The following is a 26,063-nucleotide window of genomic DNA, read 5'->3' as shown; positions in this document are numbered from 1 at the left end:
GACCCCAATAGCGATGAACGCTGAAGATGCGGCTCGAGTTGCACAGGCCATTGCGGAAACCTGCGCTTCGCGTGCGGGCTCAGATCCTTATACCCAGTGTCTGTCGTGGTGGCGAATGTTTCCAAGCCTGTCCAGTGGTCGAGGGATCTTCGCAACTGTCATTCCTGGCCTGGTATCCTCCAGAGTGGTACCTGAGCAGTTGTTCTCGGCGATTGCTGCATTCCCATCAGAATGTCATCTCCCGCACCCTTAACAACATCTGTGTTGGTGATACCACTTCCCACCGCGCACGATATGCGATGTCTCACTCGACTTCAGCAAAGCCACGATCTACAATGTCGTCAGCGACACGGACTACCGCAAAGAAGGTCCTGGATTCAGCCTCCATCATCCAACTCAATACCGACATCTTCAACATGATGGGACTCAATCCGGAGGTTCTACGGTCGAACAGGCCAGAGATAGAGTAGGCCTCATCAGTCTAGGTCTCCACGCTGACAGATTGACCTATCTAGCGCTCCGTGATGACTCGAAGTCAATCGGCATCAGTCAAGCAGTGTTCAACAACATTCTTCAAGCTGTCAATGGCTTTTACGCCCGGCCAGGTGCTGCTGAATTGTGGTCAGTAATCCCCGAGATCATGAGCCTCGTCACGCATTACTGGCGCAGGTAGCGTACGGAAGCCGCGCCTGCAAGTCGACGAAATTCGATTGCTATTCGATCTCCGAGGCTAAGTCCAGGCGATCTGTCGTGTCCGCTCCAAACAACTCTATGTTACCCCGTGCGCAGAACCGTATCTCAGGACGCGAGGTTTGCCAGGCAGAGATCAACAGGGCAGGAAGGGACTGAAGTCTCAAGCGGCCATCCTGGATACATCTCGTGCTTTGACGACTCGTTCTACACAAAGGTTCGTAACAGCAAGGCACGGAGTGGTGGCCCAGAATGTCGACACGGACACACCTCTCGTGGAACGGGCCTGCCTCTCCCTACAGTGTACACCCCTGTACGCTCCAAAAAAAGAGCGACCCATCCGGCTGAATGATATCGGTCAAGTCACCAACAGCTCCCTTCGATACGGTCACCCTAGATTTCAATACGGCACTCCCGAAACCCACCGACAAGGACACAGCCTTGACGAAAATCGACCAGTTTACGAAACAAGTACTGTTGATTGCCTGAAAGGACTCTGACGACGCGATGACTCGGGGAGAGGCCCTCCTAGATCGACTGAAAGGGCAAGAGTCAATACCGCTGCAAAGAACACGGAGGGATCGTCTTACACTATAGACACTCTAGTGCAGGACCCCAAGGATCAGGACGCCCCAACATCTCTGCGTGGCCAGTTGCGTGGACTCCCCAGCGTATTCAACATGCGAATACTGGTGCACGGAGCTGGGTTCGTCCTCGTCTTGCGGGCGAATCGCCTGTGGGAAGCCAACGCCGCCTGTGCGATTGGTGAGGTGGGCGCTCCCACTATCGCCGATATTAAGGAAGAAGCAGATGACATCGACGCTGAGCTTGCGTTAGCCGAGACCCGTGCTGCCCGCCGCACCCCCGGTGGTGCCGCACCGGTGGTCGCGTGCGTGCCTAACGAACAACCTTTCGCCAGTGTGATGGGTTCCGTCGTCTGCCTGCCCGGCTTCTCCACCAGACCAGAGAAAGTCACCTCCATGATGTACTTTCAGCACGAGACGAAGGCCGTCGGTCTCGCTTCCGTGTCCCTTGCCTCTCTGCGAAGAGGTCTTTCCTTACTGATCTTGTGCTGACTTGTGTTGCAGCAATTCGCAAATTCAACAGTGAGTCAAGATGTTGGCCGCACACGACTCGCATGCTGATCACGTGATAGTCATGGCCGACACTGCTGTGATGATTCCTCCCTCCGGCGGTCCGCCCCACAAGCCACCAGGTGGCAACAAGAGAAGTACACATACACACACGGCTTGCATAGGACTCGCATCTGACACGCATGCAGACCTGGCCGACGAGTTCCCACCACAATTGAAGAAGTGCTGTTTTTTTCAAAAGGAAGCATAAGCAGCACCTTCGCCGATACCAATGCAAGGTCGGGACGATCTTAGAACAACGATATATATGCTTATATACAATCTGCCTTCCACGGTACCGACTCTGTCGTTCCGGTCCGGCCGGTGGCCTGTCCGCTTTTGGACGAAGATGCAATCGAACGGGCATCTGCCGAAAGGGCTTGCAAGTTCATGGCCGCATATACTCGGTCGCTGAAGCTTACGACCTGCGATTAACCTGAGCATATCCGACATGCTCGGTTACGCACAGCGAACGAAGCGATCTTTAGCATCGTTCCGGTTGAGTTCCTCGCGGCGCCTTGCCCCTTCTCGAGCAAGCCAGTTTCTAGACGAGCTCCGGGCAGCTGGTTTGTTCAGTTATCGAGCCAGTATGAAACCCCGACCAAGAATAGCCGTGACCTCCCTCATTGACCGTATCCAGAGCCAACTCGGAGCGTCGTTTGCCCACCACCACGAGGAATGTCCCTTTTATAAGGGTGGATCCACAGACATGGTCCATAACGGGAACCGTTACCAGCCGGATACAATGTACCTCGATATACCACGCGCGCTGCAGCCAGCCGGGCATCGTCCTTGAAGTCGCTAACACGCAGTAACACGCAGACTTCGAATGGCACGGCGGTAAAGGCAGAGCGGTACGTCACGAGTACCCGGGGCAACACCCGTTTTGTGGTTGGTCTGAAATTACATGAGGACTCACAGGTGGTGGGTCTCATGATCTCGACGCCGAGAGTCGTGCTTAAGAAGGGAAGTCGGTCCTGAAAGCAGACACAATTTACCAGGGACGACTTCGGGAAGACTTTGAAGCAACCTGAAAAAATTTGTGGAGAAGAGAGAAGCCTACATGAGCAATCCAGCCTTCTAAGCAGCTTTCAGGGCCCATGGTCTTGGGCTTTGCGGTAGACTTTACTGGAAGCCTTCTCGACTACAAAGCACCGCCCCACTACGATGAGCTTTGCGCCGCTAAAGGAGTTGGCCCTGTCGCTGTTGAGATTCAGTCAACGCCTGAATTGATGCAGTCGTCAAGTCGAAGGGAAGAAGCGCTACCAGAGCCCGAAACTCCCACCCCCGGACCTCGAGCGATCGACCGGATTTCTACTCCTGCCAGATCCAGCGGAGTCGGATAAACGCAGTCAGGATTTCTCGTCGTGAGCGTGAGCGGCTCGGAGGTACCGCTGCTTCTCCTTACGGGACAGGAGGGGCGGTCCATGAGGAAGACCTCCCCGAACCTGCTCGTACTTGGAGTCGGCTGGCATCCACCTACTTGTGCATCTCGAAAGTGGACGAACATCAAAATGACGAAGGTTCGTGGCCGCTGTCGCAGACTCCGTGTCCAGGAGCAAATCCCTGACGACAACATCATTTCCGGGAGACGGATACAAGCAGCCAGCGTGCTGGTCGACAGCTCCGGGGATTATTGAGTCATGACCAACCTCAAGTGCCTGCCTTTGTCGCGGAGCACCAGCTAGTTGCCGAATCGACCTGCCTAATGTCCATGACCCCCCCCCCCTCCCCCACCCCCCCAAACTGCCATCAAAGACGATTCATAACAGACTCGTCTAGATTAAAATCAACTGCCCACGCACATGGCTTCGATGGAAGTGTCCGGCGACGAGAACATCCGTCTCTCCGGCTCTCCGCTTTGGACGTGTCGCGCAGGGAGGAAAGTCGAGCTGCTCGCCGCATGAGCTCGGAGTGCTGGGTCCATCAACAACGCACACGACGGCGTTCCAAAACACAGCAGAAGCTCTGCCCGTCAACAAGTTTCCCCGAGCAGGGCGATGATTCTTTAGAACACCAACTGGCACTGAGTCCGATCGAAAAGGCTAAACAGGATGGACATCCCTTTTGCCTTGGCGCTGGCAACGAGGCAATTGAGCATTTGCGACAGATTTCAGTTTGCTCAGCCATGGTGGGTCTCGCTGTCCTGGCCTCTTCGAAATGATCTCCGGTGTTCCGTACTGGATGCCAGGGGAACTAATGGAGGGCGTGAAAGACTTCGCTGGCTAGCAAGAAGACCTGACAACTGGATGCCCGCGCGAGTCGACTTGTGCAAATTCTCGACACTTGGTACATGAATGCACACCAACAACATGCGCAATTGGGAGTTCTTGGAAGCTCAGACTGGATTATCCACAATCTAGGGGCCTTGAGCTAAGGGCGTCGTGTTCGGACGTCTTTACGAATGTATGTTAGCCTTCCCACGACACGTCCCGAGACTTCGACGATGCAGTCCTTGAGATGGGACGAGGCGAGCGAGCAACAACTTCTTTCTGTCATCTTCTCGAAGCCAAAGTACACGCACGCTCCAGTCAAAGCTACCGGAGGTTCCACCATTCAGCATTGTCCCTCCTGTGACTGGTCCAAAACCACGTATTAAGCCCAGTATAAGGTCTCCAGGACCTTAGCTTCAGCTCCTCACCGCGTCCGCATAACAACATCCAATATGATTTGGGAGTGGCTCCTGACAATGGTCAACGACGTTGTTGTGTTCTTCCAAGTTGACATGGCTGTTGGTGAGTGAACCAATATCACGAAGCATTCTATAGCCTTGAAACCGCCCAGGCCGGCCTCAGCTACAGTCGAGATGGCCTTGAGAAAGGCAAGAGCAACCAACCCGAAACACACGTGGTTTGGAGCAGTAGCCCTCGATTTATTCAAAGCTCCTGGTGTCGCGCTACTCTTGTCGAAGGGACCGCCAAAGACCTGTTACCTGACGCAGACAGTTCTTCGACATATCCCAGCGAAATGCTCCCACATAGTGGATGTCTCTTCCCCACTGGCCTACCTTCGATCGCATGGTAGCTTGGCCTTCGCGTACAATATATATATATACCACACAACTTCGATGAGCTTGACAGATTCAGCTGGCGCCCGGTATGACGCAGGCGACTCGTTGGTCAAACCCTGGTAGCACTTGAACAAAATCGACGTTCTCGTCTTGCTTGCCGTTTGGCCATCGAAACGTACCGACACATGGGCCTGGAGGCGCGCGTCAAAATCGGCCTCGAGCATCCGAAGTGCTTGACTGTCCAGGCTTTGCCGGTACTGGAGCTCGTCTTAGTCTGGACACGAGAGAAATATCTAGGTCTACCTTTGATGAGGCCTGTGCGGAACAGTACCAAACAATTCCGTACACGGCACCCAGATTGGTTCGTCCGGACTTTGAGCGCCAGAGAAAGCACGGCTATCCGGAGCCTCTGCAGAGAAGCCGAGACCAAGAACTTCCAAGAGTCGAACGACTATAAATATATATACACTGGCATTCACCAAAACCACGGTCTTGGGTGGATGGACGAGGGACGCAGGCCCCAGGGGGTGCGGCTGCTGCTCTTCCCAGTGGCCAATCAAGAAATTTGTCGCCACCAAGAAGTTGTCAGCCTACAGGCCTCGACTCATCAAACCCATCCGGGGAATCGTAAATTTCCGAACGACTGCACAGCTACGGCGCTGTCCGGCTGTATGCTAACCGCAGAAGGCGGTTCCGCGTGTCAGGCGGCACCAATGGCTCACACACCGAGAAACCCAGATGACGGAGTTTCTTTGTCCGCTTCGCACGGTGGGATATCAGCTCCAAGTGTCTCCAGGTATATCCGGGGGATCTGTGGTCGCTATATCCCGTACCTTCGCAACACAGCCGCAATCTTTTTCCATGGGAACAACCTCTTGCATGACTCTGCTGGCTTGACACCCTGTTCCGGCCTATTCCGAGCAATCCAAAACACGACCCCCGTGACATTAGCTTGAGAATCAGCAAATGCTGCGTGTGTACTGATATGTCGCACAGTGGGGATGGGCCTGAAACTGGCTGACTTAGAGGCGCAATGGATGCCGGTTCGATCTTGGTTGCAAGAGAGAAAGAGGCACGAGCAAGTTCGTTTAAAGCCTTCGGTACCATTACGATTGCTAAAGGGGAGGACACACGTTGGTTTGTCCCTCCTGGCCGGCAGATGACCCAGTAGAGCGAGCGAAGCGATCAATTACAAAAGAGGGCAGAACTGTCCAAGCGAGGGAGACACCGAAGCGCCCGGGCAAAGCTGTTGGCGACCAACCAGTCAATTTCTACTATCCTGGCTCCGGGCCATGGTGACCCACTCAACACCGACCAAGGGCATAGTGGTTCGCCCGTTCGATCAAGCCTGGAACAGCAATCATCTGATCTTCAAGTAGACCGATTACCTCGCCACGTCGCTTGCGCTTCCAAGTGCAATCGGCTGGATCGACGACCAGGACTTACGAGAGCACTTCCAACTGCCATCCATGACAGACCGTGCCGAATTTGCTTTGGCGACTACAGGTGATGGTCCTATCATCGTCGTGTTGTTCTTGGATAAAGTTGTTCTTGGATGAAGTTGTTCGAGGGTACTTGCAGTTGATCTTGATCAAATCACTTGGGGATCTCAAAGCCGTCGCTCGGCGCGGCGCTACCAAGGCTGTGCGCCCTCGGAAAGAGCTCTTTAAAGAACTTCAGAGTAAGAGCAAAGACTTCATCCCAGGCATCCACGTCATGGAGCCCAAGGTGCCTCTCAGCACGGGATCCTGCCTTCAATGCGGTCTTGGTTGGCAAATACGAAGAGAGCTGGTTAGTACCGCTTTTGAAGCACCAGAGGCAAGGTCTCGTCAGGCCATGTCGGTGGTCAGCTGGTACGGAAATTCTCGAATTCTGTGCGGCCTTGCGGGTTGCCGCGTGATTGCTAAGCGGCAACACACGATCGGCGTATGTTACGGGCCCCGCCGGTGGTTCCGAATGCCATTTCAGAGTCTATGGAAGACCAGGACACATAGCTCTGACGACAGTTATACAACATGGCGGGGGTCTATGGGCTGAGACTGCGGCTGGGCGCCCGAGCGTAAATTGTCACTACTGTCAGCGCGGGAGGCGTGGCGGCGCCTCCGGCTGTATTCCTGTGAGTATCGTGCGTATCGCATGCAGCTTACACTAATGTTCTGTGCAGGTTCTTATGTTCCTCGTGACGCGTGCGAATCGTGTCTAAAACGCGAACATTACTTATATTGGCCAGGAGGTAGGCGGCCCCACTATCGAAGACATATAGGAGGAGGCCGACGAGATTAATGCCGAGCTCGTGCTGGCAGAGACCCGTACAGCTCGCCGCACCCCCAGCGGTGCCACTACCGGTGGTCGCGTGCGGCCGCTCGCGGTGCCCCTAGCGGCTCTCTCTTTACTTCTCTTACTCCCCTCTTAAGGCAGATTCTGGATGCTATCCGTGCTCTCGATGAACCACCCGCGGCTCCGGCTCCCGTCACGCCCAAGGCTAAAGGCAAACGCAAAGCCACCAGTGATGGCAGCGGCTCCAAAACACCCAAACGCCGGAAGAAGTAACTCGGGGGTTAGGACAGTCACGGTTAATACTAGACGAGAGTTGGTGAGTCTCGCTAGGTCTTCTCGTGCGCATCGTATACTGACCTTTTATAGGGAAAGTTACCTGCGCGTGTCTAGCCTGATGAGGGGCTTAGATTCAGGCGAATCTGACGAGTAGACCCTGGCCTTAGGCGGTTGGTTGGGCGGCTGGGGGCATCGGCCCTGAGCCGTATGCGTTTCGCGCGTGTGGCGGCTTACCTTTCTTCGGTGTGTGGCCCGCGGAGCGGCGAACCTTCGTCGCAAGACGAGTTATAGGCGGTAATTAACAACCGAAGGCTTCCACAGCACCTTCCGTTGCGTCCTTGCAGAGTGTTCAAGGCTGTTCATAAGCCATGTACACAGAGCACAGTACTTTGGTACGCTGCGGCATACGCTGTACAACAAAGTTGGCGACACGGGCCGGCCGTGGGGGTGGTGTGTGAACAGTGTCCAGGCTACACAGTACAGCAATAATTATTATCTTACAAGGTTATCCGACGTTCTAGACTTCACATGAGCGTGGGAGCGAGCCTTCCAGCGCCCGTTCAGCCCACGTTCCGGTTGTGGCTTCTTTCTCATCGTCAAGGGCGACTTCGGCATACCGGGATCGACACTAGACAAGTTCGATTTCAGAGGCAAACATTCGCATGACCGGCTCTTCAACGAACGTTCCTTGTCGTCAACAGCAGCAAAATCAAAGCCAGCAGCAACGAAGCCTGCTGCAAAGGCAAACGCAGTGGCAAGAAAGGACCAAAGGGATGAGTATGGAGCATCGTGTCCTCCTAGTTTATACACATATGTATATATGTATATGTGGACGTACATATGGACCTGGGCGGGTTCGCTCTGATTTCAGATATCCAGAGGACTAGATACACCGCCGCCTAGATGCCATACCCGACATCCAAGTGGAACAAAAGGGCTCTTCTCGGTGTCGACGGATCATAACGGCGCGAGGACGCGTGGCCAGGCGGCCATTCCAATCAGTCCTGGACCCGTCCAATGGTTGAAGCGCCCTACTCCACGGAACAAGGTGTGGCTCAAGCTTGACCAGACAGTGTACCACCGTGGAAAGAATGAATGGCGCAAATCTGGCCTTGTCGAAGCCGTTGGCACGAAGCTTGCGAACGCCATCCAGAAATGAAGGTATCTTCTATCAGCGCCAGCTCTTCAAAGGAAATCGCGTACAATGTGTCCGTGTACATCTTCCATGAGATGCTTGGCTCCTCGGCGTACACCCGACTCAACCAACTCATTCAGTGGCATAACAATCCCAACGCGGCGACCCGGCCGTTGCTGCTTGGGCACGCAACGCAGCAGCAAACGCAACTACGCCCCAAGCCTGCCGCGATCTCTTCACGGCTTGGGCCGAAGCTGAAGCTGCTGACCTTACGACCAATAGTACGGCTCTGTGTGGCAGGGCACCGTAAACTCTTGTCAATCTCTGATTGTCTAACTACCGAGAGCAAGGCTCTCCGAGAGCTATGTGCTATGTAACACAGCGTAGCTCTTGCCCTGCCATGGGGCAGTGGCAGTGGCGAGACAATGAAGGAACAGGGCAGGGATGCCCGCCACACTCTGGCAGTCAAAGGACACCTCGCGAAGGTGGAAGTCGTACGGATACAGAGGATCCGTCATCCGTCCTCGAGATTGGCTTCATTTCGCGGCTATGACTGAGCATTCGATGAAGGCCACCATCATCCGCGAACAGCATGGATAAGGAAGTATGGTCAAGCTCCGGAGAACGGAACAAGCACACTGCTTTCGGAATCACGGCGAGCGCTGCTCAAATTAATGACAAGATACCGACCAATGTCAAATCCGCAGAAAGCGTGGGGTACGTGGTATGCAAAACCTACTGCGCAACAGAAAGGTTGGATGCTTTCGGCGGATTTCGACTCGATCGGAGGCTTATTGTTGGACCTGCATCTGCCTTGGTTGGCAGTTACATGTAAGGGTCTGGTGGTTACCCTTGCGCATGGCGCGCAATTCCCCAGACGCAAGAGCATGCCCGACGATGGGACAGCATACTGAGACATGGTTGACCCTCAAGCAAGGCAACCTGACAATCCATGAGTACGGGGAGTTGGTGAGAAGTATTCACAGAAGACTGCCAGCAGGGAGCGAAGCAATTCGACCACGTGGTGACCGGGCATATGGTCGAAGGCTTGAGGAAGCAAAACACCAGACAGATGGTGGGCGGACTTTTGGCCACGAAGCAAGATGCCGACCTTGAAGAAGCCGTCGCGATCCTTCACGGGTGCACGCTTTATTTTTACTTTAGTCTTATCTGTCCCTATCTTCAGAGAATATAGAATGCCACACCAGTGACATCGCCACTATGACCATGTGGGCGAAGCCGTGCTAGAGGTATACGTCGAGGGACTTTGTAACTGGGCCCAGCTCGACTACGTCGGGTGTTCCGTGGACCACACCAGAACGAAAAACTCTAGAGTTCCTCGACATCGCCATGTAGCTTAAGGACAAAAACGCCGTCGTATGATAGTCGGTACGGGACGCTGGTGCCGATGCTCGCTTGTTCTTGTACCTCCCCCTCTCTCCTTGCCAAAGCCGCAGCTCTCAGCCTGCGAGACCTCTTTCCACCCTCTTCCTGCTCGAGCGAGCATTGCGGCTCCTGCTTGTATCAATCCTGGTTCTCGTCGTTAACCTTCGTGATGAGAATTGAAGCCCTCCGGCTGGAAAGCTGTCTTGGCTTTGAGCAGCGACGAGGGCTTTCTCCATACCTGAGAGGCGGTATTGCACCAGCGCCGTTCTTTGCCCGTCCACGAGGCTTGCTGACGGTCTGAAGGGCCCCGACGGCGCACAGATGCCTAAATTGAAGTACACCCGTCCTGTTAACCACCCTGTAGACGAAAATTGTGGCGGGCAGTCCCGTTCTCGATCCCGAAGGTCCTTGGATCCCGAGTGTTGCCTGCGCCATGCAACTGCCTGTACGAGGGCTAAAAATGCGATGCCCTGTCGACTGACAGTTGCTTTATGAACAGGTATGTATTCACAGACAAGACTGAGTGTTGCTACCAAATGTGGCAGGGCACTGGTCAGTCCACCCCACCAATAGCCACAACGCGTGCGTTGGCAACAGTGGAGAGACGTCTGAACGATGAGCGGCGTGGACTGAAAAACACAGCAGCCACAAGCTAGGGGAGCAAGTTAGTTACGAAAGGTGCCGACAAGGGGAAACTCATCACCACGGCAGATCCCAGCAACGGAGATACAGCTCACAAATTCTCCGTTCTGGTTGGCACATTTGGAGCATGCTAAGGCAACAGTCAGTTACGATCAGTTACACAGAAGCACTAGGCTTACTTTCGGCGTTTTTGTACCCTTCAGTTGGATGAGGTACCTAGTATGTCTCGTCCTCCGACGAGCGCGGTTCTATCAGAAAGGTCAGGGCGGTTACGAAAGGATGCGACAGGGGATGGCACATACTCTTGGTATCAAGCGTCTCCTGGTCACCGGGGTCACGCCCGTCCACGGCGGTTCTCACATCATCTCATTCCTTCGGAACCGTTAGCAACCAAATCTGAGAATGGAGGTGGTAACTTACCTGAGACCAGGTATCTAGCATGGTCAACGGCTCCTGTAAAAAGAGAAGACATTCGAACAGGACTGCTCGATCGATGCGGAGCGCCACGACTCGTGCAGGTAGATATTCGCTCCAGGAGCTGAGACTCGACAATGATCGACCGTGATCCAAAGGATACTGAAACTCGACAAGGTGTCACAAGAATGTCGATATCGCAAGGGTATACCAGCCTCCATCTGCTGGTGTTCACATAGACTTCTCGCCACTGGTTCTTCCTAGAGTGTCAGGAAGAACTCCTATCCCACCGTTTCAATGGCTCCTGCCCGCGGGGTCATGGAGAAAATGTATCCACAAGTTTTGAGGGTGACAAACTTCCTTCACCATAAAGTATCAGACACATAAATAAATATGGGGAGAAGCAAAGCAGCGCCACGCCTGTCGGGCCGCGAGTGACGCAGCAATGGCGCGTCGTCTTGTTGTGGCGGTTGCAGCTGCGCTACCTTGGCTTCTGCAGCGTCTGCTTTCTCCTTGTACATCGCCGCCGACATGGTGGAAGCTTCCGCCTGGTTCGACAGCGCCCGCGGTTGGGCCCGGGATAGCAGGGACGTCGGGAGCAAAGCGGGCGGCGACGGAATCTGAGATCAATGTCCTCATCGTCTCCTTCTTTGCACCTCATCCCCATTGCCAGCATCCGCAAAATGCCGTCTTCCAAGGATGTTTCGCTTTCACCGGAGGCGCTTTTCCTGACCCTTCAGAGCCGGCTGCTCGCGGTTCAGGAGCTCCTCCGCTGTAGCCCCGATATCCGCCTTGCATGGCGCACTCTCCTCGCCCGTGATAGGCGTGTCATCGTTCTCAGGGACTCGGGTAGTTGCGCGTCATTGTGCTCTGTGATTGAAGCCCTGGCGGCGAACAGGAGGGACACGGCGACACTGTCCTTAAGAAGCCGTTGCGGTGGAAAGCAAGGACACGAGGCCGATTGTCATATATATAGATGCGGTCCTTCCGCTGCAGGTAAGTTCCCGCGAACCAACTCACATTGTCTCCGTAGCTGCGCATCCCGCTGGATGGCCAGTACCACTTCCTCTGCAGGGTTCCGAAGTCCCACGTCAGGTCGATGTTGGATTGGTTAGAAAGCAGAGATACTTGTGCTTGAGATTGTACGCCAGAACCAATTGTCCAACTAGCGAGCCAGGCACGTACTTGAAAGGTCATCTGAGCCTTGTCCACTCGACCGGTTTCCCAATGTGTTTTCGTTCCTCACAGCTGTCGCGGCACCGGCAATACGATCGGTGGCGTCGGTCCATTGGTGCCATACTTCTGTCGGGGAAATTCATATTTGCCAATCAACACCGCACAGCATTTCAAGTCCAGTTCAAATCTCTAGCGTAGAGTGTGCAGCTGAATCCCGAACTTGATACCCTCTAGCTGGCGCAATTACCCCGGGGTAGGTTTACTCAAGACTGCCTCTCGAGTGATTACTGCCGTTCTCGCCGTCGCTTCACGCGGTGGTGCGGCGCCTGGGATCAATCGTGTTAAATGTATCGAGCGAGATGGACGAGCCGGTGTGGCTGACGCCCCTAATGGTGGTGCTGCCACCTGTACCGTGAATTATTATGAGTATTTATGATTAATTTGATGGCTTTAAAAACTTACTTGTGAGTTCTGCCTTCAGTAGCACGAAGCGGGTTACATTCTGTCAGCAGTCGTCTAATCCCGAATACTTATGAGTGCTGTGCCGGGAGAAGCTCCTTTTCCGCAAGACCTTCGACCGACAAGTCCACCAGGAAGCGGCAGGATCGTAGCCCATCCAACAACTGGCGCGTTGGGATTCGTCAACCACACATCCGGTGCCCTCAGTGAGACAGCGCAAAGGTGGATTGTTCCCGTCGAGGTGGTGGTGCCGCAAGAGAAGAGCGAGAGTTTCATCTGCTTGCACGGTTTGTCGCTGGGCGTCGAAGCGGACGTCCATGGCGGCCGTTGGTAGTCTCCGACAACGCTTCGTCGGAGGTCTGTGCCATCATCGAGGCCGGGGTTTCGCGAAATTCCGCAAGTCGTACGTCTCATGGACGCAGTAGACCCAGGCTTACTGAATCGGGGCTTTTTCAGACGCTGTGCACCCGACCAACGGGCCTCAGGCAAAAGCAGACACACTTCATTCTTCGTTGGCAGCAGCCGGTCGTGACCTGGTGTTCCCAGGTTGAGTTCGATGTCCAGCCGTATACTGATTGAAGCCTCCACGGGACCCACCGCCAGACAGCCAGCCTGGAAATTCTCGTAGTAGGTAGTTCTGTTAAGCTGTTTGATGGTCCACGGTGTTTAGGGTCATTGACACATCCTCGTGCAGAACGTTCGCCACTGCTCGTATGCTTCTTGTTCCATCTGTCGTTTCGTTCGTGATGGGCGACCGTAAGCCCTTTGGCATGGGAAAAGCTGGCAGCATGCATAAATCCCTGCGACATGCATGAACAATTAGAACAGTGTCCCTGTCCTGCGCTGCTAGCTGGCCAGTAGTGGAATCTGTGGCTAACGGCTCTCATGGATGACTATAACTCGACGGCACGATTCACGGATGTGACAGACCCAAAAGTCCGTGTGTGTTGTTGCGATTTCGTTGGATATGCGTTAGGTCTTGGCTGACCAGGTTCTTCTGCGCGCCGTGCATCTGGCTCTGCTGCATGAGCTAGAGTCTCTGTCATGAGAATGCACCTGTGTTCGTCTGCGTAAGATCTTTGTGGAATTCAGCTCAGATGTCTCCGAGAAGCCTCAGAATTTCCCATCTCTCGTGTCCGCCATTGACCGTTCATTGTCCAACGACATACTGTTTCGCAAAGAGTAAGTATAGCAGGGCCGACGCCGATCCGTAGTGTTTCTTTCCTCCTCAATCCACTCCACTGTTGCGCACAGCTCTTCGGCGTCACAATCAGGTTGAAACCCCACGGCGGTATGATTTGTCCTCGTTGGCAACAATATCAGTAACAGTAACCATGGCCGTGATCGCTGTCAAAGACTTGGCCCAGGCCCTCGCTCATGCACAGGCCCTTGCTCATCGCCAAACCAAGAATTCCCCCGTTGTGGGAGTTTTGAAGAGGTGACGAAGCTTACCGAGTCCAACTCCGATGAGTCGCCAGTGCTTGTGCTTGAGCTTGGTGTGACGGTTCCTAGGTTGCTTGATCGGCTCAGCCTCCAGCAGTTCAACTCATTTAGTTTCCAGAAGCTTTGTGCCGGGGGAGTTCCTTTCGAGGAGACTGACTACCTGATACCCTGCGTGCATTCTGGCCCTAACCGCTCCGAGAGTGCCGTATGGGGGATTGCCCATGGCCATCCACTGAAGACAATGTCATTCTTTGATATGGCAGAGAGGGGTACCCGATCGGTAGGCCGAATTCGAAGGACGAGGCTTCGTGCGGACGGTTGATATATATATACACAGACAGAAGGGAGAAAGGGCAGCAGAGGTTGGCAAGAGGAGGAAGAGCTGCAGAGGTTGGGAGGAGGAGAAAGAGCTGCAGGGGGCGGGAGGGAGAGGAAGAGCTGCAGAGGTTGGGAGGAGAGGAAAGACTGATACTTATGTATTCGGCACAGCCACGCTCCAAGGAGGGGTTGGATGCCTGTTATCAGCTTCCTAGGTCTTCGATGACTCACCCACCCCTTCACTCACTCACTTTCTTGCATGACAGGAACAGTGATGCATGCTCTCCCACAAGGGCGCGACGTGGTGGCGATCGTGAAGTGCGTCGGGCACGGGACAGGATTACAATCAGTGATTTGACTCATCCTTCTTCCCACGTATGGTTCTGGGAAAGCACCATCCGCTTGGGAAAGGTGAAAGTCACGCCAGGTAACTGCACTCATGTACAGGGTCATGAGCTGACTGGACAAGATCGAGGGGCGGACATCGTGACCACACCGCGCTGAAGGGCATAACGGGAAGGAGATATATTCAACTCGAGATCGAGGAACGCATCTGGGAGTCGTCGTATCGTGAAGCGCAATGCTGGGCAAGAAATTATTGGGAACGAGGTCAATCGGTGGCTCGATGCTCACCTGCAACTGTGAATATACTTCTTGGGGAATGTAGTCGAGTGATATGACCAAATCTTCCCTTCAAGCCACGGCAACGACCACCTCCCACGCCATCAAGTCGATTTTCCAACCCCTCGCGTCTCTTTCAGTCGCGTTGTCCCCGGCGGCACTTCCCGTGTAATTGCGCAGATCCTGTCGGATAGCTTCGCTCCTCAATCTGCGGCCGTCGAATAATATACCCTCAACCTTTTCCGGCACTCTCCACCACAGCCTGTCTTTCGAAAAGTTCGCAATGACAAGACAGCTGCCCGGTTTCTCGTTCTCAGCCTGTGAATGCTCGGCAGACCGATCAGACCTTAGATACGCAACGACGTTGGGAAAATCGTTATCGACGTCGAGCATCTCAAAATCACCATAGACAAAAATATCCTTATGCTGCTTGCGGAGCGCAAGTATTCGTTGCCAGTAAAGGAATGCACTGTCCCAATCTGAAAGTTGAGCCTCGGCGTTCCACCTCTCAAAGTCGGGATAGATCGACATCCAGGGCTTTGCATCCTTAGGACGGTCATCTGGAAGGAAACCAGCAAAAGTTCCTGCATCAGAAGTCCACTGCATTGGTGTTCTAGCATTGTCACGGCCAATAAGCCGGTACTGGCGCTTGTAGGCGGCTTGCTTATCCTTGTCGTCAGGATAGTCGCGCAAAACCGTCTTCCAATGGTTGATCACTTCAATGTCTTTGTACTTGTCCAGGCCCCAAGACTCAGGAACATTTATCTGCGCAAGTTCCTGACCTTGGTAGATGAAGAGTGTTCCTGATTGGAGACCCATGTGGGCAGCAAGTAGCTTGGCCGACTTGGTCCGGTACTCCTCGCTATCGTCGCAATACCTCGAGATTGTGCGGCCTTGATCGTGGTTTTCCATGAACACCGCGTTCCAGCCTGCATTCTCGAGCATGAAAGACTGCCACTTCGCAACGACGTGCTTCAGAGCCCGCGGCTCGAAGTCCCGGTGCTCCCACTTTGACCCAGCACCCGGTTCGATATCCATGGTGACAATGTCGAACTGAAAGGCCATGGCGAGTTCCCCACGATCTTGCCCGACTGCCTTGAGGATTTCTCTTGTATCGGTAACGCCAGGCATCTCACCCACAGAAAAGCCGTCATACTCATGCAGGATGGCGCCAATGCCTCGAAGATACTCGTGCAAGCGAGGACCGCAAGCAAAATGTTCGACGCCAGACTGCAAGAATCCAGGTTTCGTGATCTTCCCATCCGGCAACCCAGGAGCCTTGGAAATGAAGTTGATCACGTCCATCCTAAAGCCATCCACACCCCGATCCAGCCAGAATCTGATCATATCGTCGACGGCGTCCCGGACTGCATGGTTGTCCCAGTTCAAATCGGGCTGCGCACTCGCGAATATGTGCAAATAGTATTCGTCCGTGGTTTCATCGTATGTCCAGGTAGATCCAGAGAAGGCCGACTCCCAGTTGTTGGGAGGCATGCGGTTGCCGGCTTCGTCGTATCGAGGAGGCCGCCAGAAGTACCAATCTCGGTACGGGTTGTCCTTCGAAGACCGGGACTGTCTGAACCACTCGTGTTGATCGGAAGTGTGATTGACGACGAGGTCCATGACGTATTTCAACCCTCTGTCATGCAAGCCCTTGATCAGGTCGTCATGATCTTCCATCGTTCCATACAGCGCGTCGATAGCACGGTAGTCCGAGATATCATAGCCCATATCGACTTGAGGAGATTGTAAGATAGGGCTGAGCCACACAATATCCACTCCAAGCTCCTTGATGTAGTCAAGCTTGGAGATGATGCCGCGCAGGTCGCCCTTTACTTCAGCCAAGTTCTTGTCCACGGTGCAGTTGGCCGATTTGAAGGATGCTGGGTAGATCTGATAGACGGCCGACTCCTTCCACCAAGTACGGCGGATGGGAGGCTTCAGGACTTCAACTTGCGAGGTGTCGCCCATGGTGAAGCGCTTTTTGTCAAATCAGGTACAAAGTCTTTGATGAGATGGTATGTGTGGCTCGACTTTCTTCAGAATCAACCAATATATTCTCGTACTCCCTTCGTACACCGCTTCCTGCCTTGAATGATCGACGATGGCGGGCGGCTTTCCAAAGAAGGCGCTCTCCCTTTCATGTACCTCTCTCGCCAAGCGTAGCCTTGACAAGTTGAGGCAAGATGTCCCTAGCCTGGGCGTGGTGACGGCGTGACAGGAACGCTGACTTGTCAAGGTGGTTTGAAGCTGCAGGAAACGGGACTTGCACGCCGAGCATTTCGCCGAGAAGGTATCCATTCGGAGGCAGTTTGGTCAATCGTCGAGGACCGTAAGGAACTCATGCCGCTCACGTGGGACCGCGAAGTCGATTCGAAGGCGGGTAAGGCTGTTTCAGCATGGGTAGTTTCGAGATGTCCACAAAGAGGGATGAGCGCGCAGTCGCGCACTGAGAGCACATTGATTTGCTGTGCAGCTACGGATCAAAGTGATCAACGCCGATGCCGCGTCTTGCAATATGGTAGGAGGGTAAGCATTGCGGACCGTCCACCACGTCCACTTACCAGGAGGGACACAGCGCAATGCGTGTTCTGCTCAAAAGAGGAGTGTACATGTACGCAAGGACGGGGGGGTTGCGATCGATTCCGCTCGCAAAGCCAGAGCTCTCGCTTTTGAGATTCAAGCAGTATCATCATGTCAGTTGTCCATGCCCTCCGATGCTCAAGATCTCTATGCCTCATGCCTCATGCTAACAGGGTATCCGCATCATTTAGAGACCATCCAACCGACGCATGTCGGAACTCGCAAGTCCGCCGCCTGTATCCGGCTATGCCTCAAACCTTTGCCGCGCCCTTTGCCCGGTGCCCGGAATCACCAAGCTCGTTCTGAGATGTTGCAAAAAGCCACATAATTTGTACCCAGAAAGTCAAGCATTAGAGGCCTCCAACCTGAAACTATAAGCGTCAAATTCATGCAGGCCTCAACTTTTTCTTCGCCAGCTCCCTCACCCTCCCCAAATCCTCCAAACACTTCAAGTGCTTCTCATTCGCCTCCTCCCACCAATCCCGACACTGTCCGTCGTCTTTCAACCACTGCATATAAGCCGCGTAGCCCGCCTGCTTATCTCCTTTCTCGTCTTTCTCTAATGCCTCCGCGTCGGGGCCATCACCGAACTGTGCAATCCAGTTCTGGCTCATGGTGCCGCAGACCTTATCTTGACGGGCGCGGAAATGCTCGATCATCTTGGCATTGAAGTGGTTCCATTCGCGCATATAGTTCTGCATGTTCTGCACGTACTGGTCGAAGTTCGGCTTATCCAGTCGATCATCCGCGGGCGGAACGACATGTTTTGGTGGTTTTGGGAGATTCAGCGCTCGAAGCCGTGCGGACACGGTCCGGTTCAAGTTCACATCCTTTGCCGCGCGAGACTCGAAGGGTAGATGGGTTTCAAGATCGTCCTTCAAGCTTCCAAGGCCCGCAGATGTTGATGCAAATGGTGCTTGCTGAGTGAAGTCTTTCAGATCAACTCCTCCGTGCGAAGATCGACGCTTTTGCTCACGTGGTGACTCGGTCGCCGCGGCCTTAACACCGTTGGGGACGGTAGGATGGGGCCCGTTTGTCGGGGGTGCGTCAACGTCCATTGCGTCTTCCTCCACCACCACATAGCGATCTCGAGAGTCCACCGACGAATCTGAATCAGGAGATACGCGCGTGGTCTTCGATTTGCCTGTCGCTCGAGCGGCGAAATCGTCTGCCAGCTTTCCAGGTTGGAATGCTGTGTGCTTACCGCCATTTGGAGACATCGTGGGAAGGGATGGATCCTCTGTGGTTCTGGATTGAGCTCTACCCCTGCCCGTTGCCGGTTTGCTTCCGGGCCGACTGGTTTTCGACGGCGATTTCCGCATTTGCGACTCGTCAGGCCGGAAGATATTGTCTGACTTCAGCTCGTCATGCCATTTTGCCGCGTCGAAGGTGGACTGCGCATTCGGATGGACAGACGCATTACTAACATCTTGGTCAGCTCTACTGTTGCACATGTGAAGAAAACGATAGCTGCTCGGGCGCATGTCACTTTTCCCGAGGGGCTTCGTCACGGGGAAGACGCTTGAGGGAACCGCCCACGGAGGGAATCCATTGAAAGAATACCCTCTGTGACTGCGACTCAAGTTTTGGGACCATGCGTGGGAATCCATCGTAGGGGGAGCATACTCGGGCTTATCCTGTCCTCCATCATCGCCGTGCAACTCATTGGGCTTCTCCGCGTCCAGGGAGGCCACGTCCGGAAAGGGCTTGCGACTGGGCTCCCTCGGTTCGGGCGGAGGATACTGATAGCGGCTCTCGTCAACAATTCTGTTGTAGTTAGTACTGGGATATTGACCCGTCAAACCAGGGTTGTTCGAGATGTCGTAGCTAAGGTTTGAACGCATCTGGGGCCGGGTTGATCGAGGTTGAGCCTTCGGCCGCGAATTCATATGCAACGTCTCTTCCTCACTGCTCGATGACTCGGAAAAATCTCCATTATCGCCACCTCTCATACCGGGACTTGCGCTGCGATGCCGAGGCAGATTCTCAAATCGAGCTGTCGACCTGCCGAATGGACCTCGATCATCAATGGGCGAGTTACGGACGCTTGACGAGCGGTGCAGTCCGTCCCCATGAAGATCTGTTCTCTCTCCTCCGGTACCACTGTATCTTGATGGTGGACGTGCTCCAAGATCATACCTCATGTCATAGTCTGAAGATCTGGTGTGGCGCAGAGGACTCACCGAGGGTCTGACCCTTGACACTGGTGGTGATCGCATGGAGTAGGGTTCTTGCACATTGATATGAGGATTGGGCTGTTGCGGCCCTCGTGTCCCGGACACATATGAAAAGGCCGAGCGAGGACCTTGCTGGATGTCGGCGGCTTGATAGCTCCCTCTTGAACTCGTTGTCCTCGACATGCCGGGGAAACTTGTCGGCGGGACGTTTGGAACATGGGGCATGTCCGAAGTGGACGATGATTTGGGCGCAGTTGGAGCCCGGGGTGTCGACCTGGGCGGTGGTGGCATGGGTTGTCCAGACGACGTAGGTCTCAAGTTGGGAAATGCCCTAGCAGCAGCCTCTGCTCTCGCTTCGTCGTACTTTGCCCGATCCCATGACGGCGCACCACGGGTGAAGGCATTGAACTTGTCGGCACCAGCTGACGCCGGTGGGCGCTGATTCGGCGGCTGGGGCGGGCGCTGTGCTGTCGACTTGGGCGGTGGTGGAAAGGGAGATTGCTGTTTAGCAGGTTTAGGATTGGTTGGCCTTGTGTAGCTGTAGGGATCAGAGGTGTAATTCGTATTCGCAGCCGCGATTTTAGCCGCGAGCCTTGCCCGACCAGCATCATATTTGGCTTTCTCTACTGGGTCGCTGAGGATCTCATGCGCGGCTTGGACGGCCTGGAACTTGGGGACGACTTCGACTTCATGGCCGGGGTTGCGATCGGGATGATATTGCTTCGCTACGCCCTGTAAGTGAGGCTCGGACAAGTACGAGTTTTTGTTGCCTTACCCAGAAGTCGAAACTGTCTTTTGATCTCTTCCGTGTCTGCGTTGGAGGCCAGTTCCAGGTCCGCATAGTAGTCCCGTTTGATATCCGCCTTGACCATGATGTAGCAATTCTTACAGTTTTATCGTGACGATCAATTCCTTTCTCCTTCGTTCATCTGGCATATTTCCGCAGGATCGAGGTGGATAGCCTTAGAGATCGAAAGCATGTGAGGGCTAGGTGAGAGCACAGGAATCAGCTAGACTTGTTCGCAACCTGACCGTGTTCGATGCGGCCGAGGGTAGGACAGCTGAAGCGTTGTCGTGCAAGAGGGTCGCAGTTAGCCAGAGACAAATTGCAGTGGAGGTGAGGCAGATGATGAGATCCAGCTGCAGGGTATCACACCAAGTGGCTGTAGCGAGCAGCCGTCTCTTCACTTCATGACCATTCGCTCAATTGCAGGCACAGTCCGTCGCGATTGGCCTGTCGCCTGGGCTACCCTGAGGCACACGCACGGCGGGTAAAATGGCGCGACGGCCAGCAGATCTAGGGTCCCTGCGCACCTTCCTGAGGCTACTCGGATTCAGGCTGCAAGGCAAATCGGAGTAGATCTGCAGGTGAGCGTGAGAGTGGCGGAGATTGGTGCTCGTGGATTTGGTGTGTACGCTGCTGTGTTGGCACAGTGTAACAGGTGCGGGCAAAGAGGGTGTTGTTTCTTTTGTGTCGGTTTTGGGCATAGGCCAGAAGTTTAAGCACTGGAGGCAGGGGAAGGGAAAGGAAGGCTGCTCCCGCTTATGGACGACGGAGGCCACATGGAGATTTAGCCATACCCGAGATCTGCTTAGGTGCCGTCTACCGTCCCTAATTCTACTATGATATCACCTTGCTTGCTTCCGCCTCGCGCTTGTTTTGTCCGTTGACCTGAGGGCCTTGTAATGAGCCTGAGTAGATCTGAGTCAAGACAGATCTGACCTCAGCCAGAAACCGATCAACCTCGTTTTCGGTGCCCACTGTTATCCGTAGACAGCCCTTGCAGCCATATTCTTTGCCTCGAAACCTCACCACTACTCCCCGTTGCCCCGCCATTGTTTCGTATAAAGCAAGAGCCGTCGGATTGTCCGGCTGTCCGCCTTGTTCTTGTGGCTTATCGAGTATTTCAACCAGCAGAAAATTCGAATCTGTCCCCCCGCGGAAACGCCCGATCCCAGGTATTCGTGGTAGCTCTTGCAACAGTCTATCTCGTTGCCGCAATATCTTCTCCCGGTTCTGTCGCATGACCTTCAAGTTTCCCTCCTGCAGCGCCGCTATTGCAATAGCACTCGTCGGACTTGAAATGTTATATGGCGCCTTCATGTTGTTGAGTAAAGCTGCAATTTCGGGACTGCTGAAGGCCACCCCGAGTCGGATGCCGGCCAGACCGAATGCCTTGCTCAGTGTCTGCATCACCACCAAGTTGGGCCACTCCAGTACCCACTCGGCTAGACTTGATCCTTCTGGCGAGAAGTCAATGTATGCCTCGTCGACGATGACGACTCCATTCCAGGTCGGATGCTGAAGGACCTGTTGAATGTCCTCCTTGCGAATGAGCCCTGCCGTAGGATTCCCCGGAGAACAAATATAAACCATCTTGATTGTAGGATCCTCCGAGAGCTTGTCCAAAATTTGCTGTGTTTGCAATGGGAAGCCGTCGTCTGGATTAAGGGGGACATGGATAATCTCGATGTCGTTCACATCTGCGCTGACTGCGTACATGCCATACGTAGGTGGACAGGTCAAAATCTTATCTCTCCCAGGTGCGCAGAAGCACCGCAACAGAGCGTCGATGGCTTCATCAGAGCCGACTCCACAGAACATATTCTCGGGCCGCAGGGTCTTGTCCGTGTGGTTGTGCGTATTCCGCAGTTTGCAGAAGAGCTCTTTTAGTTCGACTTGATGAGGATCAGGGTATCTGTTCAGGCCTAGGTAATCGACCTGGTATTTCGCTTCCGGCCCGTCGCCTCCACCATTGATACCATCTCGATCGAGTGCCAAGCCCGGACCATAGGCGTTCTCGTTCGCGTCGAGGAGGATGTTCGTTCCATTGTCCTTGTAGTCACTTGAGTCATGAGTCAGACAAGCGGATCTTTTGATGGAAAGAAAGCACCTACTCTCTAGCACACCTGTAGGGTCGTAGTTTGAGGATATTGGGCCTTGCGCATCTTGACAGATCGAAGGGCGACCCTTTCTTCGCCATCCTGTGTTGGTGATGCGCTCAGAGCTCAATCAGTCCGCGAAGAAGACAAAAATTGACTGAATCGCGACTATTTACCCCAATCCGACAGCGTTCGTCCCCGCACCGGGCGTCACGGGCAGCCGCACAGCCTCACGCGCCTGGTGCGATAAAGCGCAATCGCCGCTAAGTCACCCACGTCCTCCATTTCAGGTTAGGCACGAGGGTACCCACTGAGGTGGCACCGATTCTGCATCGGTAGAACCGGTAATTGCTCACGGCCTCCAGCGCATTGCTCGGAGCCGCCGCAAGAGAGTTCGTCAACCTTCGAACAAGATGACAGCGCCGAAGGCATGACCCCGTCGTGTATTTGGCAGAGAAATGAAGAGTGGAGTGTGGAGGGTGAGAACCCAGTCTGTCTGCGGTATGGAAGTGCAGGTTATGCCTGTAGCGGATATGAGATACTCAAAGCTTGGCTCATGAGCCTCACTGGGCTTCCCTCGGTCGCAGAACACCAGCTCAATCTTGTGGCCAATCATCTGTGGTCAGGGAAGAACCTCATCAAGCATGCCCATTGACCCCTAGCAAATGCCGTTCAGTCGTCGGTCCCTTTCCCAGCAGCTACCGGGTGCATTCGGCCATGAAGCGGAAGTCGAAGACCTTTGGAACTGTCTCCAGCGAACGTTGCAATATGCTAGAAAGTGCGCACCTGTTCCCCCTAGGATTGTATCCTGCCTGAGCTGGGCATACCATACGCGCCCTTAGAGCGGTGCGAAGATTGAGAAAAAGTTCACCAGGCCAGCCAGTACTTGGCATTATGACTGCGTGACAACGCTTCACGGCTTCGCCTATGCTGGGTGATTTTTGGTAAGTGAAAGCTTGATGTTAGTGAAGCAGACGAAAGCCATCCCGCCTGTCACTGTGATCGCGAATATTCACATGGGCACGAGGCAGTGGCAGTTGTCAGCGTTCGAGACATTCAGTATCAGTCTCTCCGACCTTTTTTCTTTCCTTCGCCATCAATCCGTTCCAGCCATCCAAGTCATCGGCTGTCCCTCAAACCTGTGTTCAGCCAAAGCAAACCACCACAGACCCAAGATGAAGTTCACTCTTGCGACACTGTCCCTTGTCTTGTTCAGCGTGGTCGACGGTAAAGCAATCCCACCCTTTCAAGGCCCGGACGGCTACAGCCTCGTTCCACGCAATGCAACCGTCGACAGCGCTGAGCTCGCCAGCACTTCTGGGCAAGGCATCTACGACATCACTCCTCATCCGTTTGGCGCGCCCTGTGGAATGACTTGGGATGTGACGATCAGTGTGAAGGACGCTGGTGATCAGACCAAAGCTAGCCCACTCTGCAAATATCTCCACACGTACATCACCCTTCCAACTTCGCAGGGAATCTCCGACAAGAAGGTCAACTTCATTTACCTGTGCCCTCCTCAATGGCCTACGCCAATCTCCCCCGAAGGATACGGCTACCACGACATCAAATTCATTGTTACTGGCCTGACAATGTTCCCGAGTGGTGATGAAACGGTCAACGCGAACCTGAATGTGGTCAACATCCATACTATTCCGCCGACTAATACCAACATTCCAGTCAAGATCGGCTACTATTTCGACGTCAACAATCCGAACAAACCAGGCTTCAAGATGCTCACGTTCCGGAGCATCGCCTGCGCCAAGTGATTGCTTTAATGGACACAATACGGGAGTCAGGTTGAGCAAGCCATGTATGTATGTTTTCTGGGTCACTCCGTCCAGTCGCGCATAGGTGATGCTGTCACGCATGCACGAGCGGAGGAGAGCAGTTGTGGTTCTGGAGGACATATCAGACACTTGAGCATTGAACAAGGGCTTTGATAAGTCAGCGAGAAATGCATGGCAGCTTCTTGGGTAGAAGCATCTGAGGCTGAAGTACTTCGAGGTAGAAACTCTTTGAGACATCCTTCAATGGAGCACCGACTTGGTAACCACCGCTAATGGAGTGTAATTGCCTTGCAAATAGGTCAATACGTATTCCTTCCCAAACGGCGACAAGGTGAGAAGATACCAAAGCTCCGAACTCGCTTGGTAACGTCAAGTCGAGGTTCTGTGCCACGAAACCTCTCTGTAGTGATTCTCGGAGTCATCACTGATCACGCTGCGGATGCCAGATACTGATTCCATCATACCTAGATAGTGTCCACAGGTGGTGGAAGTCTTGGTCGAGGGAGAGAGGAGGACGTTTCACAAGGCTGAAGTTGCACCTCAGGGCAGGCACATGTCCGGAAATGGTTCAAATGACGCAGGCAGTCGGAGAATTAATTTCTGGACCATGTCCCGATCCCGTGCGGCGCACGCATAGTCCGAACTCCAGTCACCCACGGCTTCCACTTCCACGCCTCTTGTCCGCGGTCCTCCTCTCTACAGCTGGTTACACCATCATGGCCGAGCGCAAATCTGCCTACGGCTCCACCGCCGCCAGCGATACCGACTTCCGCCGCACGTGGGATCGCGCCGAATACGCCGAAAAGGCCAAACAAAAAGATCAAGAGCGCCGCGAGGAGGCAAAGGCCCGGTACGAGGCCAAGTTAGAAGGCAAGAAATGGCACAAGCCCGTCGACTTCTCGACCCTGGACTCCACCTCGGCCAGAGGTTCGAGACTCGATGTCGCGAGCATGGTCGGGAAATCCACGCTGGTGCCCGCAGGCGCAGGCGTGGGCAAACGAGGCAAAGGCGCGGGCTTCTACTGCGAGGCCTGTGATTTGACGTACAAGGACAACGTGCAGTACATTGAGCACTTAAACTCGAAACAGCATCTAGTGAATACCGGGCAGAGTGGAGAGGTTAAACGCGCGACGCTCCAGGATGTGCGTGAGAGGCTGGAGATGTTGAAAGCCAGGAAACGACAGCAGGAGGAAGAAGATCGCTTGGCTGGGGAAGTCGATATTAAGGAAAGGATCAAGAAAGCGGAGGATAGGGATGAGGCGGAGCGCGAGGAGAAGAGGCGGAAGAGGAACGAGAAGAGAAGGGCTGCAAAGGAGGAGAGGAACGGAGGTATCAAGAGGGAAGACGAGTGGGAGGGGAGACTGGGAATCATTTCTTGAGCGGGTTGACTACCGACACCATATCATCCTTGCGATCATTCTGACAACACTACCTGTCTTTGGTGGGCGAGTTGAAGCTACCACTGAGATGATAATCTTGTGGTGAACGACATCCCTACCGTTTGACCGACGCATCGCCGAACACCTACAGCAACAGGACAACGACGTCTCCAGGCTCACTCGAGGCTTTGGATGACTCCCTGGCCGGCCGATTTCCCCTCGAGCACGCTACTCCGGCGACCTGAACACTCTCCACGTCGGCATCGCACGC

The 26,063-nt window shown here is 54.2% G+C and overlaps 6 protein-coding genes across 6 annotated transcripts; 3 read left to right on the top strand and 3 right to left on the bottom strand.

Annotated features, from left to right (window-relative positions):
- Positions 1-1,370: 1,370 nt before the first annotated feature.
- On the top strand, positions 1,371-1,766 carry A1O7_07887 (uncharacterized protein; the record flags this gene model as incomplete). Its single annotated transcript, XM_007761883.1, has 1 exon — positions 1,371-1,766. The coding sequence occupies one exon, from the start codon at positions 1,371-1,373 to the stop codon at positions 1,764-1,766; it is 396 nt and encodes a 131-aa protein (XP_007760073.1).
- Positions 1,767-15,052: 13,286 nt separating this feature from the next.
- A1O7_07886 (trehalose-6-phosphate hydrolase) lies at positions 15,053-16,951 on the bottom strand (the record flags this gene model as incomplete). The annotated part of the gene is made up of 1 exon (XM_007761882.1): positions 15,053-16,951. The coding sequence occupies one exon, from the start codon at positions 16,949-16,951 to the stop codon at positions 15,053-15,055; it is 1,899 nt and encodes a 632-aa protein (XP_007760072.1).
- A 998-nt stretch (positions 16,952-17,949) lies between these two features.
- On the bottom strand, positions 17,950-20,612 carry A1O7_07885 (uncharacterized protein; the record flags this gene model as incomplete). Its single annotated transcript, XM_007761881.1, has 2 exons — positions 17,950-20,465; positions 20,516-20,612. The coding sequence occupies 2 exons, from the start codon at positions 20,610-20,612 to the stop codon at positions 17,950-17,952; spliced, it is 2,613 nt and encodes an 870-aa protein (XP_007760071.1).
- Positions 20,613-21,361: 749 nt separating this feature from the next.
- Positions 21,362-22,724, bottom strand: A1O7_07884 (histidinol-phosphate aminotransferase; the record flags this gene model as incomplete). The annotated part of the gene is made up of 2 exons (XM_007761880.1): positions 21,362-22,586; positions 22,639-22,724. The coding sequence occupies 2 exons, from the start codon at positions 22,722-22,724 to the stop codon at positions 21,362-21,364; spliced, it is 1,311 nt and encodes a 436-aa protein (XP_007760070.1).
- A 1,074-nt stretch (positions 22,725-23,798) lies between these two features.
- A1O7_07883 (uncharacterized protein) lies at positions 23,799-24,392 on the top strand (the record flags this gene model as incomplete). Its single annotated transcript, XM_007761879.1, has 1 exon — positions 23,799-24,392. The coding sequence occupies one exon, from the start codon at positions 23,799-23,801 to the stop codon at positions 24,390-24,392; it is 594 nt and encodes a 197-aa protein (XP_007760069.1).
- A 737-nt stretch (positions 24,393-25,129) lies between these two features.
- A1O7_07882 (uncharacterized protein) lies at positions 25,130-25,792 on the top strand (the record flags this gene model as incomplete). Its single annotated transcript, XM_007761878.1, has 1 exon — positions 25,130-25,792. One exon carries the CDS (start codon positions 25,130-25,132, stop codon positions 25,790-25,792), a length of 663 nt encoding a protein of 220 aa, XP_007760068.1.
- Between the last annotated feature and the right edge of the window lie 271 nt (positions 25,793-26,063).

Source organism: Cladophialophora yegresii (genome assembly GCF_000585515.1).
Source record: "Cladophialophora yegresii CBS 114405 chromosome Unknown aczIN-supercont1.5, whole genome shotgun sequence".
Lineage (NCBI taxonomy): Eukaryota > Fungi > Ascomycota > Eurotiomycetes > Chaetothyriales > Herpotrichiellaceae > Cladophialophora > Cladophialophora yegresii.
Note: the sequence above shows the minus strand (reverse complement) of the source record. Positions and strands in the feature narration are given on the sequence as shown.